At 41.9% G+C, this 15,755-nt stretch overlaps 2 protein-coding genes and 1 long non-coding RNA gene across 9 annotated transcripts in view; 1 reads left to right on the forward strand and 2 right to left on the reverse strand.

The window, feature by feature from the left end:
- The window catches only part of kctd13 (potassium channel tetramerization domain containing 13), a 46,285-nt gene extending 40,181 nt beyond the window's left edge, over positions 1 to 6,104 (reverse strand). Inside the window, exon 1 of one of the 4 annotated variants that reach the window (XM_064988932.1) lies at positions 6,043 to 6,104. The gene's annotated coding sequence lies outside the window, so the exon portion shown is untranslated. Of the gene's footprint in view, positions 1 to 3,562; positions 4,026 to 4,058; positions 4,080 to 4,114; positions 4,346 to 6,042 lie in introns of those variants that run through there. The other 3 variants (XM_064988928.1, XM_064988930.1, XM_064988931.1) reach the window with 3 other exon arrangements.
- The window catches only part of LOC135556054 (uncharacterized), a 102,120-nt gene that overhangs the window by 74,550 nt on the left and 11,815 nt on the right, over positions 1 to 15,755 (forward strand). The window lies entirely within an intron of this gene.
- Positions 11,971 to 15,755, reverse strand: part of sez6l2 (seizure related 6 homolog (mouse)-like 2) — a 61,594-nt gene continuing 57,809 nt past the window's right edge. For all 4 annotated transcript variants that reach the window (XM_064988935.1, XM_064988933.1, XM_064988934.1 and 1 more), the window contains one exon: positions 11,971 to 13,444. In XM_064988935.1, the coding sequence (XP_064845007.1) occupies positions 13,415 to 13,444 (30 nt within the window). In that variant the 3' untranslated portion in view covers positions 11,971 to 13,414. The remainder of the gene's footprint in view (positions 13,445 to 15,755) is intronic.

Raw genomic sequence — 15,755 nt, forward strand, 5'->3', positions numbered from 1 at the left:
GAAACCCTAGACCCACTCCAATTCGCATACCGCCCCGAGAGATCCACAGATGATGCAATCTCAATCCATACTGCCCTTTCACACCTGGACAAAAGGAACACCCATGTGAGAATGCTGTTCATTGACTGCAGCTCAGCGTTCAACACCATAGTGTCAACCAAGCTCATCACCTAGCTAAGGACCCTGGGACTAAACACCTTTCTCTGCACTTCCTGACCGGCGGCCCCCTAGGTGGTAAGAAAAGGCAACTATCTGCCACGTTGATAATCAACACGGGGGCCCCTAAGGGGTGCTTAGTCCCCTCCTGTACTCCATGTTCACCCACAACTATGTGACCAAGCACGACTCCAACACCATCATTAAGTTTCCTGACGACACAACGGCCTGATCACTGACAACGATGAGACGGCCTATAGGGAGGTCAGAGACCTGATAGTGTGGTGCCAGGACAACAACCTCTCCATCAACATGAGCAAGACAAAGGAGACGATCATGGACTACAACAAAAGGAGGGCTGAACACGCCCACATTCACATCGATGGGGCTGTAGTGGAGCAGGTTGAGACTAAAGTACCTTGGTGTCCACAACACCAACAAACTATCATGGTTCAAACACACCAAAAAAGTTGTGAAGTGGGCACTACAATGCCCCCCCCCCCCCAGGACACTGAAGAGATTTGCCATGGGTCCCCAGATCTTCAAAAAGTTATACAGCTGCACGATTGAGAGCATCCTGATCGGTTGCATCACCAACTGGTATGGCAACTGCTCGGCATCCGACCGTAAGGCGCTACAGAGGGTTAGTGCGTATGGCCCAGTACATCACCGGGGCCAGGCTTCCTGCAATCCAGGACCTATATACTAGGCGGTGTCAGAGGAAGGCCCAAAAAAATGGTCAGACTTCAGTCACCCAATCATACTTTTCTCTGCTACAGCACAGCAAGCGATACCAGAGCGCAAAGTCTAGGTCAAAAAGGCACCTTAAGTTTCTATCTCCAAGCCATAAGTCTGCTTAACAATTAACCAAATGGCCACCCTCCCTTTGTTTTTACAGTACTGCTACTCGCTGTTTATTATCTATATATCTATCCTACCATGGCTTTCTAAGGTCTTCGAAAGCCAAGTCAACAAACAGATTACCGACCATTTTGAATCTCACCATACCTTCTCTGCTATGCAATCTAGTTTCAGAGCTGGTCATGGGTGCATCTCAGCCACGCTCAAGGTCCTAAACGATATCTTAACCGCCATCGATAAGAAACATTACTGTGCAGCCGTATTCATTGATCTGGCCAAGGCTTTCGACTGTCAATCACCACATCCTCATCGGCAGACTCGACAGCCTTGGTTTCTCAAATGATTGCCTCGCCTGGTTCACCAACTACTTCTCTGATAGAGTTCAGTGTGTCAAATCGGAGGGTCTGCTGTCCGGACCTCTGGCAGTCTCTATGGGGGTGCCACAGGGTTCAATTCTTGGACCGACTCTCTTCTCTGTATACATCAATGAGGTCGCTCTTGCTGCTGGTGAGTCTCTGATCCACCTCTACGCAGACGACACCATTCTGTATACTTCTGGCCCTTCTTTGGACACTGTTAACAAACCTCCAGGCAAGCTTCAATGCCATACAACTCTCCTTCCGTGGCCTCCAATTGCTCTTAAATACAAGTAAAACTAAATGCACGCTCTTCAACCGATCGCTACCCGCACCTACCCGCCTGTCCAACATCACTACTCTGGACGGCTCTGACTTAGAATACGTGGACAACTACAAATACTTAGGTGTCTGGTTAGACTGTAAACTCTCCTTCCAGACCCATATCAAACATCTCCAATCCAAAGATAAATCTAGAATTGGCTTCCTATTTTGCAACAAAGCATCCTTCACTCATGCTGCCAAACATACCCTTGTAAATCTGACCATCCTACCAATCCTCGACTTTGGCGATGTCATTTACAAAATAGCCTCCAATACCCTACTCAACAAATTGGATGCAGTCTATCACAGTGCAATCCGTTTTGTCACCAAAACCCCATATACTACCCACCATTGCGACCTGTACGCTCTCGTTGGCTGGCCCTCGCTTCATACTCGTCGCCAAACCCACTGGCTCCATGTCATCTACAAGACCCTGCTAGGTAAAGTCCCCCCTTATCTCAGCTCGCTGGTCACCATAGCATCTCCCACCTGTAGCACACGCTCCAGCAGGTATATCTCTCTAGTCACCCCCAAAACCAATTCTTTCTTTGGCCGCCTCTCCTTCCAGTTCTCTGCTGCCAATGACTGGAACGAACTACAAAAATCTCTGAAACTGGAAACACTTATCTCCCTCACTAGCTTTAAGCACCAACTGTCAGAGCAGCTCACAGATTAATGCACCTGTACATAGCCCACCTATAATTTAGCCCAAACAACTACCTCTTTCCCTACTGTATTTAATTTATTTATTTTGCCCCTTTGCACCCCATTATTTTTATTTCTACTTTGCACATTCTTCCATTGCAAATCTATCATTCCAGTGTTTTACTTGCTATATTGTATTTACTTTCCCACCATGGCCTTTTTTTGCCTTTACCTCCCTTATCTCACCTCATTTGCTCACATCGTATATAGACTTGTTTATACTGTATTATTGACTGTATGTTTGTTTTACTCCATGTGTAACTCTGTGTCGTTGTATGTGTCAAACTGCTTTACTTTATCCTGGACAGGTCGCAATTGTAAATGAGAACTTGTTCTCAACTTGCCTACCTGGTTAAATAAATGTGAAATAAAAAAATAAAAATATCTAAGAATAGTCACTTTACCAATACCAACATGTTCAAATTACCCCGACTAACCTCTATCCCCACACATCGACTTGGTACCAGTGCCCTCTGTATACAGCCTCATTTTTATTACTTTTGTTTATTTCGTAACTATATTCTTAAAACTGTTTTGATGGTTAAGGGCCTGTAAAGTAAGCATTTCATGGCATATGACAAATACAATTGGATTTGACTCTCAATGCTTCACAGAGTGGTGTCAAGTTGGCTGGATGTCCTTTGGGTGGTGGTGGACCATTCTTAATACACACAAGAAACTGTTGAGCGTGAAAAACCCAGCAGCATTGCAGTTCTTTACACACTCAAACCTGTGCACCTGACACCTACCACACCCCGTTCAAGGGCACTTAAATATGTTGTCTTGTTAATTCACCCTCCGAATGGCACACATACACAATCAAGACTAACTACCAATTGGCTATAACAAAATTGGGGAGAAACAAATAAATAAAAATTACAACCTCATTAAGTAATTAACATTAAACTTTTAATACTGCAATAATTCTGATTTATAGATATCATTATTGTCAAGGCTACTCCTCTTACACCCTACTGTTTAAGCTAGAAATGTCTTTCTAACTTTAAAACGTGTCGACTGGTCTGGAATAGTGTGCTCACATACAACTTTTTGATAGCTTTTATACCTCTAAAAGTTCCCATTGTGACATCACTCCAAACATTCCATTCACTATAAACAAATGTTACTTTTAACACAAATCATTTACTTTGACCACTTACCCAACAAATTACACAAATTGAGAGCATATGAAATCTTTCTCTGCTATTTAAATCTGAAATCAGAACATAATTACTCCCTGGCACCGATCAAAAACTGGACAATTGAGGAGTGGCCACACATTACTTCAAAAAGCTCAAGCAAGTAATTTTTTCTTCATGTTAAATTATAATCTACAGTAGTTTCCAGCGGTAGTGTAGCTACTTAATCCGGTAAAACTACTGGAAGAGTCCAAAAACGTGCTATGATTTAATTTATTTGGACGATTTCGGGTATTTGCCCTGCCTACTTCTAGGCCAGTTATCATCATGTCCAGGTGAAATGTGAATGGGTAACGTTAACTGTTAGCTAGCTAGCTTTCCAGACACTGCAAGACATCTTGCTTAGACACATGGAAGACAACAAAGTGGCTCGCTACAATCACACTAGTTAACTTGCTAGTTAGTATTTGGCTTGTTACCTAGGCAGCTACATTTACTAACGTTAGTTTCAAGTTACCGTAACGTCTCTGGTTGGATGCTAAAGGCAAGCCGTTAGCTAGCTAACGTACTCACCAGGCTAGCCGACTTGCTAGCTAACATTAGAGGTTAACTTTTGTGGTGGCTCCAAATCTCCAATGCTATTACAATTAGAATTTAAAACAACGGAAAAAGAAACCACTTAACAAGGTTGCACGAATTAGGGAAATACTGTGGTTAATTAGGACGAGGTCATTTTGACATATTTAGCTTGCTTGACTAGCTAACGTCATCGACAAGATTAGTTTATTCTTCGTTGAGGTTTAACGGCGTTTGGCTTCCAATAAATGTTGCATTACCGCCACCTAGTAGACTGGAGTACAACTCCCGTATACTTTTGCTTGAAAAGAAAATATGCATAAGTAAACAAATACCCTAACATCACAAAAAAAAAAATATTTAAAAGAATAACACCACAATACTCCACTATTTAAATATATTTAGTCCTACCTCAGGCCAACAATCTGAAAGGATGGGACACCACCACTTAATACACCCTGTTACTCTTCTTTCTCGCACACCCAAATACCTCTCTGGAACTGCCACCACAACCTCAATTTTCTGCGACCTATGTTTCATCCCTGGAGAACAGTTGATAACCATTGCTATAAATGCTAAAAATCTAATCATACTGAAACATATCACTTGTTGACCTATCCCTCTGTACTGGTACAGATCTACTACTCACACCACTCCTCTCAGGATCCTTCCCCCTTGGCCTATCTTCCTCTACTTTCTCAGCATATGACAACTTCTGCACTACTCTAACCCGGAAACCTCAACCTGCCTGGGACATTTCTGATCCCCAGCCCCATAGGCACCCCTACAATTAACACATACCACTACTTTTCCCAATGCTACACATTATTTTGTCTCATGCCCTTCTGCACACTTCTCACACCTACACACTGCTGCTACATGCCCATAAGCTTGACACCTGTAACAACGTAATGTATTCACCGAAAAGCTCATACAGGATAACTTATATATCCTAACATCACTTTGTTGGGCAAAGACTCAACATCAAAAGTCAAAAGAACAGACAATGACTCCTGTTCCACCACTCATGCCACCCTGTCTGCTTCGCACCAAACGACGAGCATCACAAACACCGGGAATCTTTCCCTTCAGTTGGTCAACTTTTACATTCACTGCTACCCCAGCAATCACTCCTTTCAATGGCACCCTTTTCTTGAAAGCAAAACAATTCACATTTCTTGCCCCCATTAATTTAACGTGGAGTGCGTTCTCCCTCTGACCAGCAGAAACACAAACAATTATCACAAGACCACTTTTGGTTTCCGAATCCACAGCACCCAACTCTGTTTTCACCCACCCTGAAATGACAAATGGATCAGCCAAAAGGCAAGGGTCCCTCCAACTGTCACAGACTCATCTTTATCCTGACCCTCGGTGCAAGCCTCGGCTCAGAGAACTTCACCACACCCATTACCTCTGATACCTCCTGTTTTCAGCTCACACTGCTTACACTTTCTACCATTCTTCTAAAACAAACCATCTCCCCCTTTCCTGCAATTTTTAACTGACTCAAACTCACCCTCTTCCTCCATCTCTTTCTCAGACCTCCTCTGCCTCTCTTTTCCCCCCTCCATTCCTCCTACGTATTCCAAGTATATGTCTCCTTATAAGTGGCTGTCAGTGCTGTTTATGGGATGACGCTTTTTTTTCATGAGCATCAAATCAAATGTATTTATATAGCCCTTCGTACATCAGCTGATATCTCAAAGTGCTGTACAGAAACCCAACCTAAAACCCCAAACAGCAAGCAATGCAGGTGTAGAAGCACGGTGGCTAGGAAAAACTCCCTAGAAAGGCCAAAACCTAGGAAGAAACCTAGAGAGGAACCAGGCTATGTGGGGTGGCCGGGTGGAGATTATAACAGAACATGGCCAAGATGTTCAAATGTTCATAAATGACCAGCATGGTCAAATAATAATAATCACAGGCAGAACAGTTGAAACTGGAGCAGCAGCACGGCCAGGTGGACTGGGGTCAGCAAGGAGTCATCATGCCAGGTAGTCCTGAGGCATGGTCCTCCGAGAGAGAGAAAGAAAGAGAGAAAGAGAGAATTAGAGAGAGCATACTTAAATTCACACAGGATGCCGGATAGGACAGGAGAAGTACTCCAGATATAACAAACTGACCCTAGTCCCCCGACACAAACTACTGCAGCATAAATACTGGAGGCTGAGACAGGACAGCATGGTCTTATTTCTATTACAGCATATTGGATTACTGTCATTCATATTCCATTCAATGTAACATCGATAGGTTTAGGCTACTATATAATACTCAAATGTTCCCTATACCCATCATGAGGTTGCTACAACCTTACCTGTGAATGAATGTTTACAATGTAGGTGCATAAAGGTCGAGATACATTTTTAAGGTGACAGAGAGTGACACATTCAATACCGCCTCGTAATCATTAGTCCAACAGTTGCAAACAAGAGTTACTATAGGACAAATTCTGGCATTTATATCCCCGTTTCGTTTGCTTCCGTTTAAGAAAAGTTTTTCAACAAAATCGGCGGAATGAATACACACCTGATCACGGGTAAACACCACATTGTATCGGTTCTCGACCGAGGTAAAAACAGATTCAGGTTGGACATTCGCCTGTAGTTTTCCTTACGTCCAACAACAGCAGTTAGGGACCGTCAACATAGTGACCAATCATATTTTTCTAATTTCAATATCTTGTGGCAAAGAAGGGGGTCGAGTGATAAATGGCAGATATGTGAGAGCAGAACTAATAAACAGGCTCTGCCCGATCACTAAAATGGCCACCCCTGTCAGAACTACAAAATGGCCGACCGCCAAAACTACACGCCCCAGAAGCAAGGGGACCCCTCAGAAGGTGGAGTCGACCCACAGATAAAGGGTCAAGAAAAACCAGGAAGAGGGAGAGAGAGTGTTGGAAAGATTTATGAACAATAGAGAGAGAGACAATAGAGATTGGCTGGATTTACTGTGTATGAGCTGGATTGTTTTGGACTTACCTGTTGGCGTTTGGACCGGGACCTACCGAGAACCAGATTCGTGTACCGAACCCTGCTATTCTTGACCTCACCTACGGCCTGGGTGGACCAGGACGGAGAAACAAACAAACAGGTACTGTCCTGTTCGAAAGAACTCTCATTCTTGGGTGATTTGGTGACAGTTTATCACGTAATTTGTGACAAACGCTCCTAACCTTGAAGAGGTTTGCCACAAACTCTTTAACCATTACTCCTAAAACTTTCAAAACCACCCTGATGGCAGAGACACATTTGCACACGCTTTTTTTTGTTGATTTACATCTCGCACTATTTTAAATTATTTTTTTATTATTCAATTGCGCCTTGGTCATGTGACCCACACACCTCAAACAAAGTTCATAATGTACACTCAGTGGGCCTACACATTGCACACCCTTTTGTTTGTCCATTTGCGTCTCATGAGATTTTACAATGAAAGTTTCAAATTTCAATAGCTCCTTAGTCATATCACTTACAACCCTCAAGCTACTTTCAGAATATCCACTGAGTAACCGTATATGTAGCACACACCCTTGTGTTTGTATATTTTCATCTCACATGATTTTACATTTTTCAAACTTTTTAATTTCCATAACTCCTTGGTCATGTGACCTACAACCCTCAAACTACTTCCAGAATATCCACTGAATACCCTTCTATATTGCACACCCATTAGTTTGTCCATTTTCATCTCAAATGATTTTACATGAATTTTGTAAACTTTTGAATTTCAATAGCTCCTTGGTCATGTGACCTACTGATCTCAAACAAGGTTTAGAATGTACACTTAGTGGCACCTTTTGCAATGTGTATGCCCCCCGAATGTACATTCTGAACCATGTTTTGAGGTCAGTAGGTCACATGATCAAGGAGCTATTGAAATGTAACATTTTGAAAAATTAATGCAAAATCACCTGAGATGAAAAGGGACAAACAAAAGGGTGTGCAATATAGAAGGGTAGTCAGTGGACATTCTGAACCCTGGTTGAGGTCAGTGGGTCACATGACTAAGGAGCTATTGAAATTCAAATGTAAAAAAAAGTTTGTACTTTGTTTATTCCCCCTAACTAATTCAACTAGGAATATGGAATGCTGCTCACATTTCCACATGTTTATTAACTTTGGGAAGCGAATTAATGTCCAAAACATGAAAATAAGATGTGCAATTTTTACAACATCCTGACACGTATTTGGAGTTTGTGGCTTAAGTGGTTTGAAAGCTATTGAGGTTTGAAAGCGCAAATATCTGGCGACTATCCAACCTGAAACTATCGTTACCTTGGTTCCTTCTCGCCTCTATACACTCCTCCTCTCACCTTTTCCATTCCTTTGTGGACTTGAATGCACAACACATCAGCTGTACGTGACCAGGCGGAAAAAAAACTTTCCAAGCCAAACCATGTCATAACTGCAACACACAGCCTACATCGTTGTCCCCATATTAGCTAAAGTAACATCCTAGTCAACATAGCTAACATAACTAATGCGTTAGTAAACATGCTACAATCATGCAGTAAAGTAAGTGTTAAGTCAGTAAGCAGTTACACTGGTGGGCCCCAGTGGCAATAAATTAATAAAACCAAACGCTTACCTTGACATGGAAGAGTTCCAGTGTTGTAGAAAGAAAGGGAAGCGCTAATAAGGTACACAATAGTACATTTTGGTAGACAGAATGTGCTCTTTGGTAAAAGAGGTGAATCGGTCATCAAAAAGAAAGGAGGACCAAGGCACTCTTCACATAATTAATTAAAATGTCTTTATTTGTATAGCATGTTCAATAGAAACAAAGTTTTAAAAATCTGACACTGGCCTTCGTCAGGGAGAAGGCCATGCAGCCGAAACGTGGCAGATTTTTTTCAACTGTTGGATAGTCATAGCCCCTCTGTTTGAGCAGCGTATCTGAGTAGGGTAAACTAGCCAGCAGCATTTACTAGCTAAGTAAGTGAAACTGAAAGTGGAAAAAAAATGAAGTCTCTCTCTCTTGCTCCTCCATTTTTGAATAAATGAATTTGTTAACTGTTCAACTATTGTCTTTCTGTCTCTGAATCACTTACTCACCACATTTTATGCACTGCAGCGCTAGCTAGCTGTAGCTTTTGCTTTCAGTAGTAGATTCATTCTCTGATCCTTTGATTGGGTGGACAACTTGTCAGTTCATGCTCCAAGAGCTCTGATAGGTTGGAGGACGTCCTCTGGAAGTTGTCATAATTACTGTGTAAGTCTATGGAAGGGGGTGAGAACCAAGAACCTCCTAGGTTTTGTATTGAAGTCAATGTACCCAAAGGAGGATGGAAGCTAGCTGTCCTCCAGCTACACAAGCTACTGTTGAGGGTACTGTAGACAATCAAATTGTATTTGTAACATACACATGGTTAGCAGATGTTTATGCGAGTGTAGCGAAATGCTTGTGCTTCTAGTTCCGACAATGCAGTAATAACCAAGTAATCTAACCTAACAATTCACAACAACTACCTTATACACACACAAGTGTAAAGGGATGAAGAATATGTACATTTTTATTTATTTATCTGTTATTTTACCAGGTAAGTTGACTGAGCACACGTTCTCATTTGCAGCAACGACCTGGGGAATAGTTACAGGGGAGAGGGGATGAATGAGCCAATTGTAAACTGGGGATTATTCGGTGACCGTGATGGTTTGAGGGCCAGATTGGGAAATTAGCCAGGACACAGGGGTTAACAGCCCTACTCTTATGATAAGGGCCATGGGATCTTTAATGACATAGATCTTGTTCTTGCCTCAAAAGTGCATCCCACTTATAAAGCAGCTGCTTCGTCTTGATGTTCTTCTTTATCAAAAGCTACCACAATGCTTTTACATTTCAAACAAGCGCACTCTTGCAGCCACCATCCCGACAAGATTAGCTTCAGACAGCAACAATAAGACTTCCGGTTTTACGATTTTGTCTCAAATAAAGGTCTGCGCTAAAATGCTATGTGTATACTAAATCATTCTTTTCTGGCAGCTTTGCATAGTCATAGTGCATAATCTTACAAATATGTTCCAAAATTATACAATGACATTAAAAGCATTACAATTTCTCAATGTACTTCACCTCATGTCGTAGTAGTTAATAGTCAGTATTAGTAATGTTATGTATGTGACTGGTGCTATGCTTATAAGTGTTTCTTGGTCCTTACAGATCCTATCAGAGTTTTAATTTATTTTCAGTTTGCTGTATAGCTAGATGATTATACAAAATATTTTTCTATAACTAACACTGTTCTATCTGTGATTATACTGTATGGCCTAGCGGCTTACAGCCTCATGTGTATTATACTAGTTGCACCCTCTAGTAGCTGAAAGCCTCAAGTGTCTTATTCTAGTTCTGTGAAACCATAATGCTATGTGCTGTGCCTAGCAGTTGTCACACTATCTATTGGGGAATTGAGTTTGACTATTTACCCATGCAACAGAACACAGCCGCCAATGCAATTCTCTGTATATGGAATACATATTGGACTGTAGAGGAAAACGTTTATTACCTGTCTCAGCTAAAGTGAGTTGGAAAAGGTATCTACTAACCAAATATGTTTAGTTGTGGGGGGAGACTGTGTCATACGGACAGTTGCTGGCTTTTTACTCTACCCCTTCCATAGCCCCCAATGCAATACACTGTATTGGACTGTCTACTACCCGTCTCAGCTAAAGTGGGGTGGAAGGGAGTCCGTGGGGCAACTTTGAACAAAAAAAAAGTCATAAGTGTTGCTGGACTTACTGTGGTCAAACAACTTAAAATGGGGTTCCTAGACACTATACGGTTCAAATCTAGCACTGTGTCATAGGATGCATACAATGAGTGTACATAACCTTACACCTGCTCTTTCCATGACATAGACTGACCACGTGAATCCAGGTGTAACCTATGATCCCTAGCTATTGATGTCAGTGTAGATGAAGGGAAATAGGCTGGTTAGCCCTTTCCTGCACCAAATGCCCAAAAGCACCCTCTTTTGCCTAATGGGTGGAATGCTATTAAAAAATCCGTTGTTTCTATGTCAAACGGTTTTGTTATATTTCGGTCTTCTGTGATGTACAGTACCTGTCACGACTCCCACCGAAGGTGGCTCCTCTTCCTGTTCGGGCGGCGCTCGGCGGTCGTCACCGGTCTACTAGCTGCCACCGATCTCATTTTCTGTTAGTTTTGTCTCATTGGTTACACCTGTTTCTTGTTTTGGTTAGGGCTATTTAAGCCTGTTATAAAGCAGGCTTGTTCCTCTGTTCATTTTTGTGGTTGTGCTATTTTCTTGTTTTCTCTGGACTGTTTGGGTCCTGATTTTTGGCCGGTGTTGCGCCTGGTGTTTTGACGTGACCGTTTTCTCTGCCGGAATAAACACGATTGTCCTTTACCCTCTGCTCGCTGCTCTCTGCGCCTGACTCCGCACCCAATACTCCTAGAAGTGCGTAACAGTACCAGTCAAAAGTTTGGACTCACCTACTCATTCAAGGGTTTTTCTTTGTTTACTATTTTCTACATTGTAGAATAGTAAAGACATCAAAACTATGGAATCACGTAGTAACCAAAAAAGTGTTAAACAAATAAGATATTTGAGATTCTTCAAAGTAGCCACCATTTTCCCTGATGACAGCTTGAACATGAGCCTCATATTTTCTGTTTGTACTATTTATTTTTTATTTTTTTATTTTTATTTTTTTTTAAATGTCATCTTGTCACTAGCAATAGAATGTATAAATGTGTCACAGTCCCCTTTAAGACTAAATCCATTTTGCAATGACTGTACTTGAACTCGACATGATTCTGATTCCACATCCTTTTGACTATCTGGAAATAGGTCAACACAATGAAAGTGATACCAATATGCACAGATATCACATGCTAGCATTGCTCATTTACTGTTATTTGGTGATTTACTACTACAAATGTTTAAAAAATATAAGAGATGCTTTTATCCAGAGGGATTTACATGACATTAAAGTGCATTACTTTTCATACTGGTCCCCCGTGGGAATCAAACCCACAACATTGGTGTTGCAAAGACCATGCTCTACCAACTGAGCCACACAAGACCTTTCACCATTCAGAGACTTATTTAATATTACATTTCAGCAAATAAATAATGCCTTTATGACAAATTATGATGCAAATAATACCTTTACAATGCAAAAGAGTCTCCTGGACCCCTATATTGGCACAGTGAATTAGATTTACTGTTCAGACAAACTGGTAAGAAATTCAAAAAGCATGTCAGTTAAATACTGCATCACAGCAAGCAGCCAAGTTAGCTTATTTTCTTCAACAGTGCATATACAACATCTTCAAATTTGCACTGATAACAATGATAATCATAACATGATTCAGCAGAAGCGGTAAAGTATACAATCGTTGCGTGCTATAAGCGTGACGACATTCAGGTCTTCACCTTTTTCTCAGTCAAGTGGAAATACACTTCAGAAATGGCAAAGAACAATATGAAATGCTGGCTTAGTAATTTTACATTTTACTATGGCAACGAGAGTTGAAACATGAAGTTACATTATGCAATGTTATATTTTGGCACTGAATTTTCTGTATATATGAGCCTCAATATTCCACCAAATATTTACATTCAATGTGTGTATGCATCTTTCTCGCTCTTTCTGTGTCTGTGTGTATACTGTGTGCAACTGAGCATGAGTGTCTGCTTTCTTGTCTCTCCCTTTACTTTTTTGTTTCTCTCTGTGATTTTACCTCAAATATATCTCAGCTCCCCCGTTCTGTCTCTCCTTCCATATTATCCATCGCTTAACCTCTGTAAGGCACCAATCCTAATTTTAGACAAAAAGTTGGACTGTGAAAAACAGCACACCACTGGGAGACAGTCATCGCTGCACACAATGAACAGATGAAGACAAGGGCCTAGATTCAATGTGGGCCGTGGAAAATCCACGTTAAAGTGCGACATTTAAAGGTAATTTCCAATTGAACTGACATATGCAGAGTTTACCGTGAATGTCGTCTCCACTAGTGCTGGAACATTGCCTTTAACATTGTTTTGCATAGCGGACAAAACACGATCGGATTGAATCTGGCCCAAGGAAGGGCAAACCTACAATCACTGACAGAAATTAGGAAATTAGAGACACAAACAAAAGAAAAGCGGTGTAAAGACACAAACTCAAAGATAAAGAGAGCAAACAAAAGTGAGGCAAGGAAGAGGAAATAGCAGAATGGGAGATGAGGGAAGTGAAAGAAGTCATCTGAAAGACGAAGACAATGGTTCCTCTTCCTCCAGATCTATCTGTGCATTTTCATTCTTCTCAAGACTTTTCTTCTTCAAATGGACACCTCATACTCCCGTGTGTCCTAAGAACCAGGTAGCAATACAACAGACCGAAATAACAATTAATTTAAAGAAGAAAATGCTACAGCAAAATATCCTCAGCAGTTTAGGACATGCAATCTCCAGGATTCATAAGCAACGGGCTAGAGTATACACTTTTCTTTAACTTACAGTCAATAGCATGGCAATTTCCAGCCAAATAAAAAGCAAAGTTACAGATAACATTGTCCTAAATACTAGTCAAAAGGTGAAAAGTTGGAAAAAATAAGTGGCAGTTTATTAAAGTTGATACTATATAGACATAACTCCACAACAAAGTCAAATTCTGCTATACTAACAACCTAGGGTTTGATTCCCAGTTGGTTACACAGACAGGGCTAATCGTGTCCTGGCTAGGGGTTCAGGTTAGCTAATTCCTACCCAGCTATAGCTAAGGCCTCGATTCAATCAGCTCGAGCGTTAACCCGCGTTGGCAGTGTTGGAGGTGTAACAGCGGTATGAAATGACAAATCGGTGAGCATCTGCTCTTGTGCCACCAACCACTCCCTTTCTTATTATCCCTACTACCTCATTAGAAGTTCAAAATGTTGATAGAAACTGTAGCTTCTACACATAATAGAAATAATGATGGGCTAATGCATGTTTTCATGTTCATTTGGAGGGGGGGATTTCTATCAGTTTAATTGTTTGGTATAAAAGTCGGGTGAAGTTTCGTTGCATGCAGTTGCAGAATCCGTGATAGGGTAACGCAAGGAACCACTTGTGTATTTGACAGCTCTAACGCAGTTCCACCTCAGACACTGCCAAAACAACCACTATGCGGATCTGATAGAATCTAGCCCCAAAGTGAGAGGGCTTGGGCAATACTCACCCATTATGTACCCCACGCGCTCGGTAGCCAATGTGAGCAAGACCTTTAAACAGGTCAACATTCAATAACATGATTCAGCAATCGCACTCCACACTGCAACATGCAATCTCAATCGCACTCCACACTGCCCTTTCCCACCTGGACAGAAGGAACACCTATGTGAGAATGCTATTCATTGACTACAGCTCAGCGTTCAACACCATAATGCCCAAGAAGCTCATCACTAAGCTAAGGACCCTGGCACTAAACACCTCCCTCTGCAACTGGATCCTGGACTTCCTGATGGGCCGCTCTCATGTGGTAAGGGTAGGCAACAACATATCTGCCACACTGATCCTCAACACTGGGGCCCCTCAGGGGTGTGTACTTTGTCCCCTCCTTTGCTCCCTGTTCACCCACGACTGCGTGGCCAAACACAACTCCAACAGCATCATTAAGTTTGCTGACGACCCAACAGTGGTAGGCCTGATCACCGACAACAATGAGAAAGCCTATAGGCTGTCAGAGAACTGGCAGTGTGGTGCCAGGACAACAACCTCTCCCTCAACGTGAGCCAGACAAAGGAACTGATTGTGGACTACAGGAAAAGGCAGGCCGAACAGGCCACCATTAACTTCAATGGGGCTGTAGTGAAGCGGTCGAGAGTTTCAAGTTCCTTGGTGTCCACATCACCAAAGATTTATCATGGTCCAACCACACCAAGACAGTTGTGAAGAGGGCACGACAATGCTTTTTTCCCCCTCAGGAGACTGAGAAGATTTGGTATGGGTCCCCCGATCCTCAAATTTCTACAGCTGCACCATCGAGAGCATCCTGACCGGTTGCATCACCGCCTGGTATGGCAACTGCTCGGCATCTGACCGTAAGAGGGTAGTGCATACGGCCCAGTACATCACTGGGGCCAAGCTTCATGCAATCCAGGACCTATATAATAGGCGGTGTCAGAGGAAAGCCCATAAAATTGTCAGACTTCAGTCACCCAAGTCATAGACTTTTCTCTGTTACCGCATAGCAAGTGGTACCGGAGTCCAGAACCAAAAGGCTCCTTAACAGCTTCTACCACCAAGCCATAAGACTGCTGAATAATTATTCAAAGGGACACCGGACTATTACATTGACCCCCCCCCTCTCCATTTGTTTTGTACACTGCTGTTACTCGCTGTTTATCTATGCATAGTCACTTTACCCCTACCTACATGTAAAAATTACCTCAACTAACCTGTACCCCCGCACACTGACTCAGTACCAATACCCCCTGTAATATAGCTTCGTAATTGTTATGTTATAGTGTTACTTTTGATCATTTTTTACTTTAGATTATTTGGTAAATATTTTCTTAACCAACAGTGCAGTTCAAGAAGAGTTAAGGGCTTGTAAGTTTCACAGTAAGGTCTACAGTTGTTGTATTCTGCACATGTGACAAATACAATTTGATTTGTTTAGGCAAAAATAGGGTAAATACT

Source organism: Oncorhynchus masou, chromosome 15, assembly GCF_036934945.1.
Source record: "Oncorhynchus masou masou isolate Uvic2021 chromosome 15, UVic_Omas_1.1, whole genome shotgun sequence".
Lineage (NCBI taxonomy): Eukaryota > Metazoa > Chordata > Actinopteri > Salmoniformes > Salmonidae > Oncorhynchus > Oncorhynchus masou.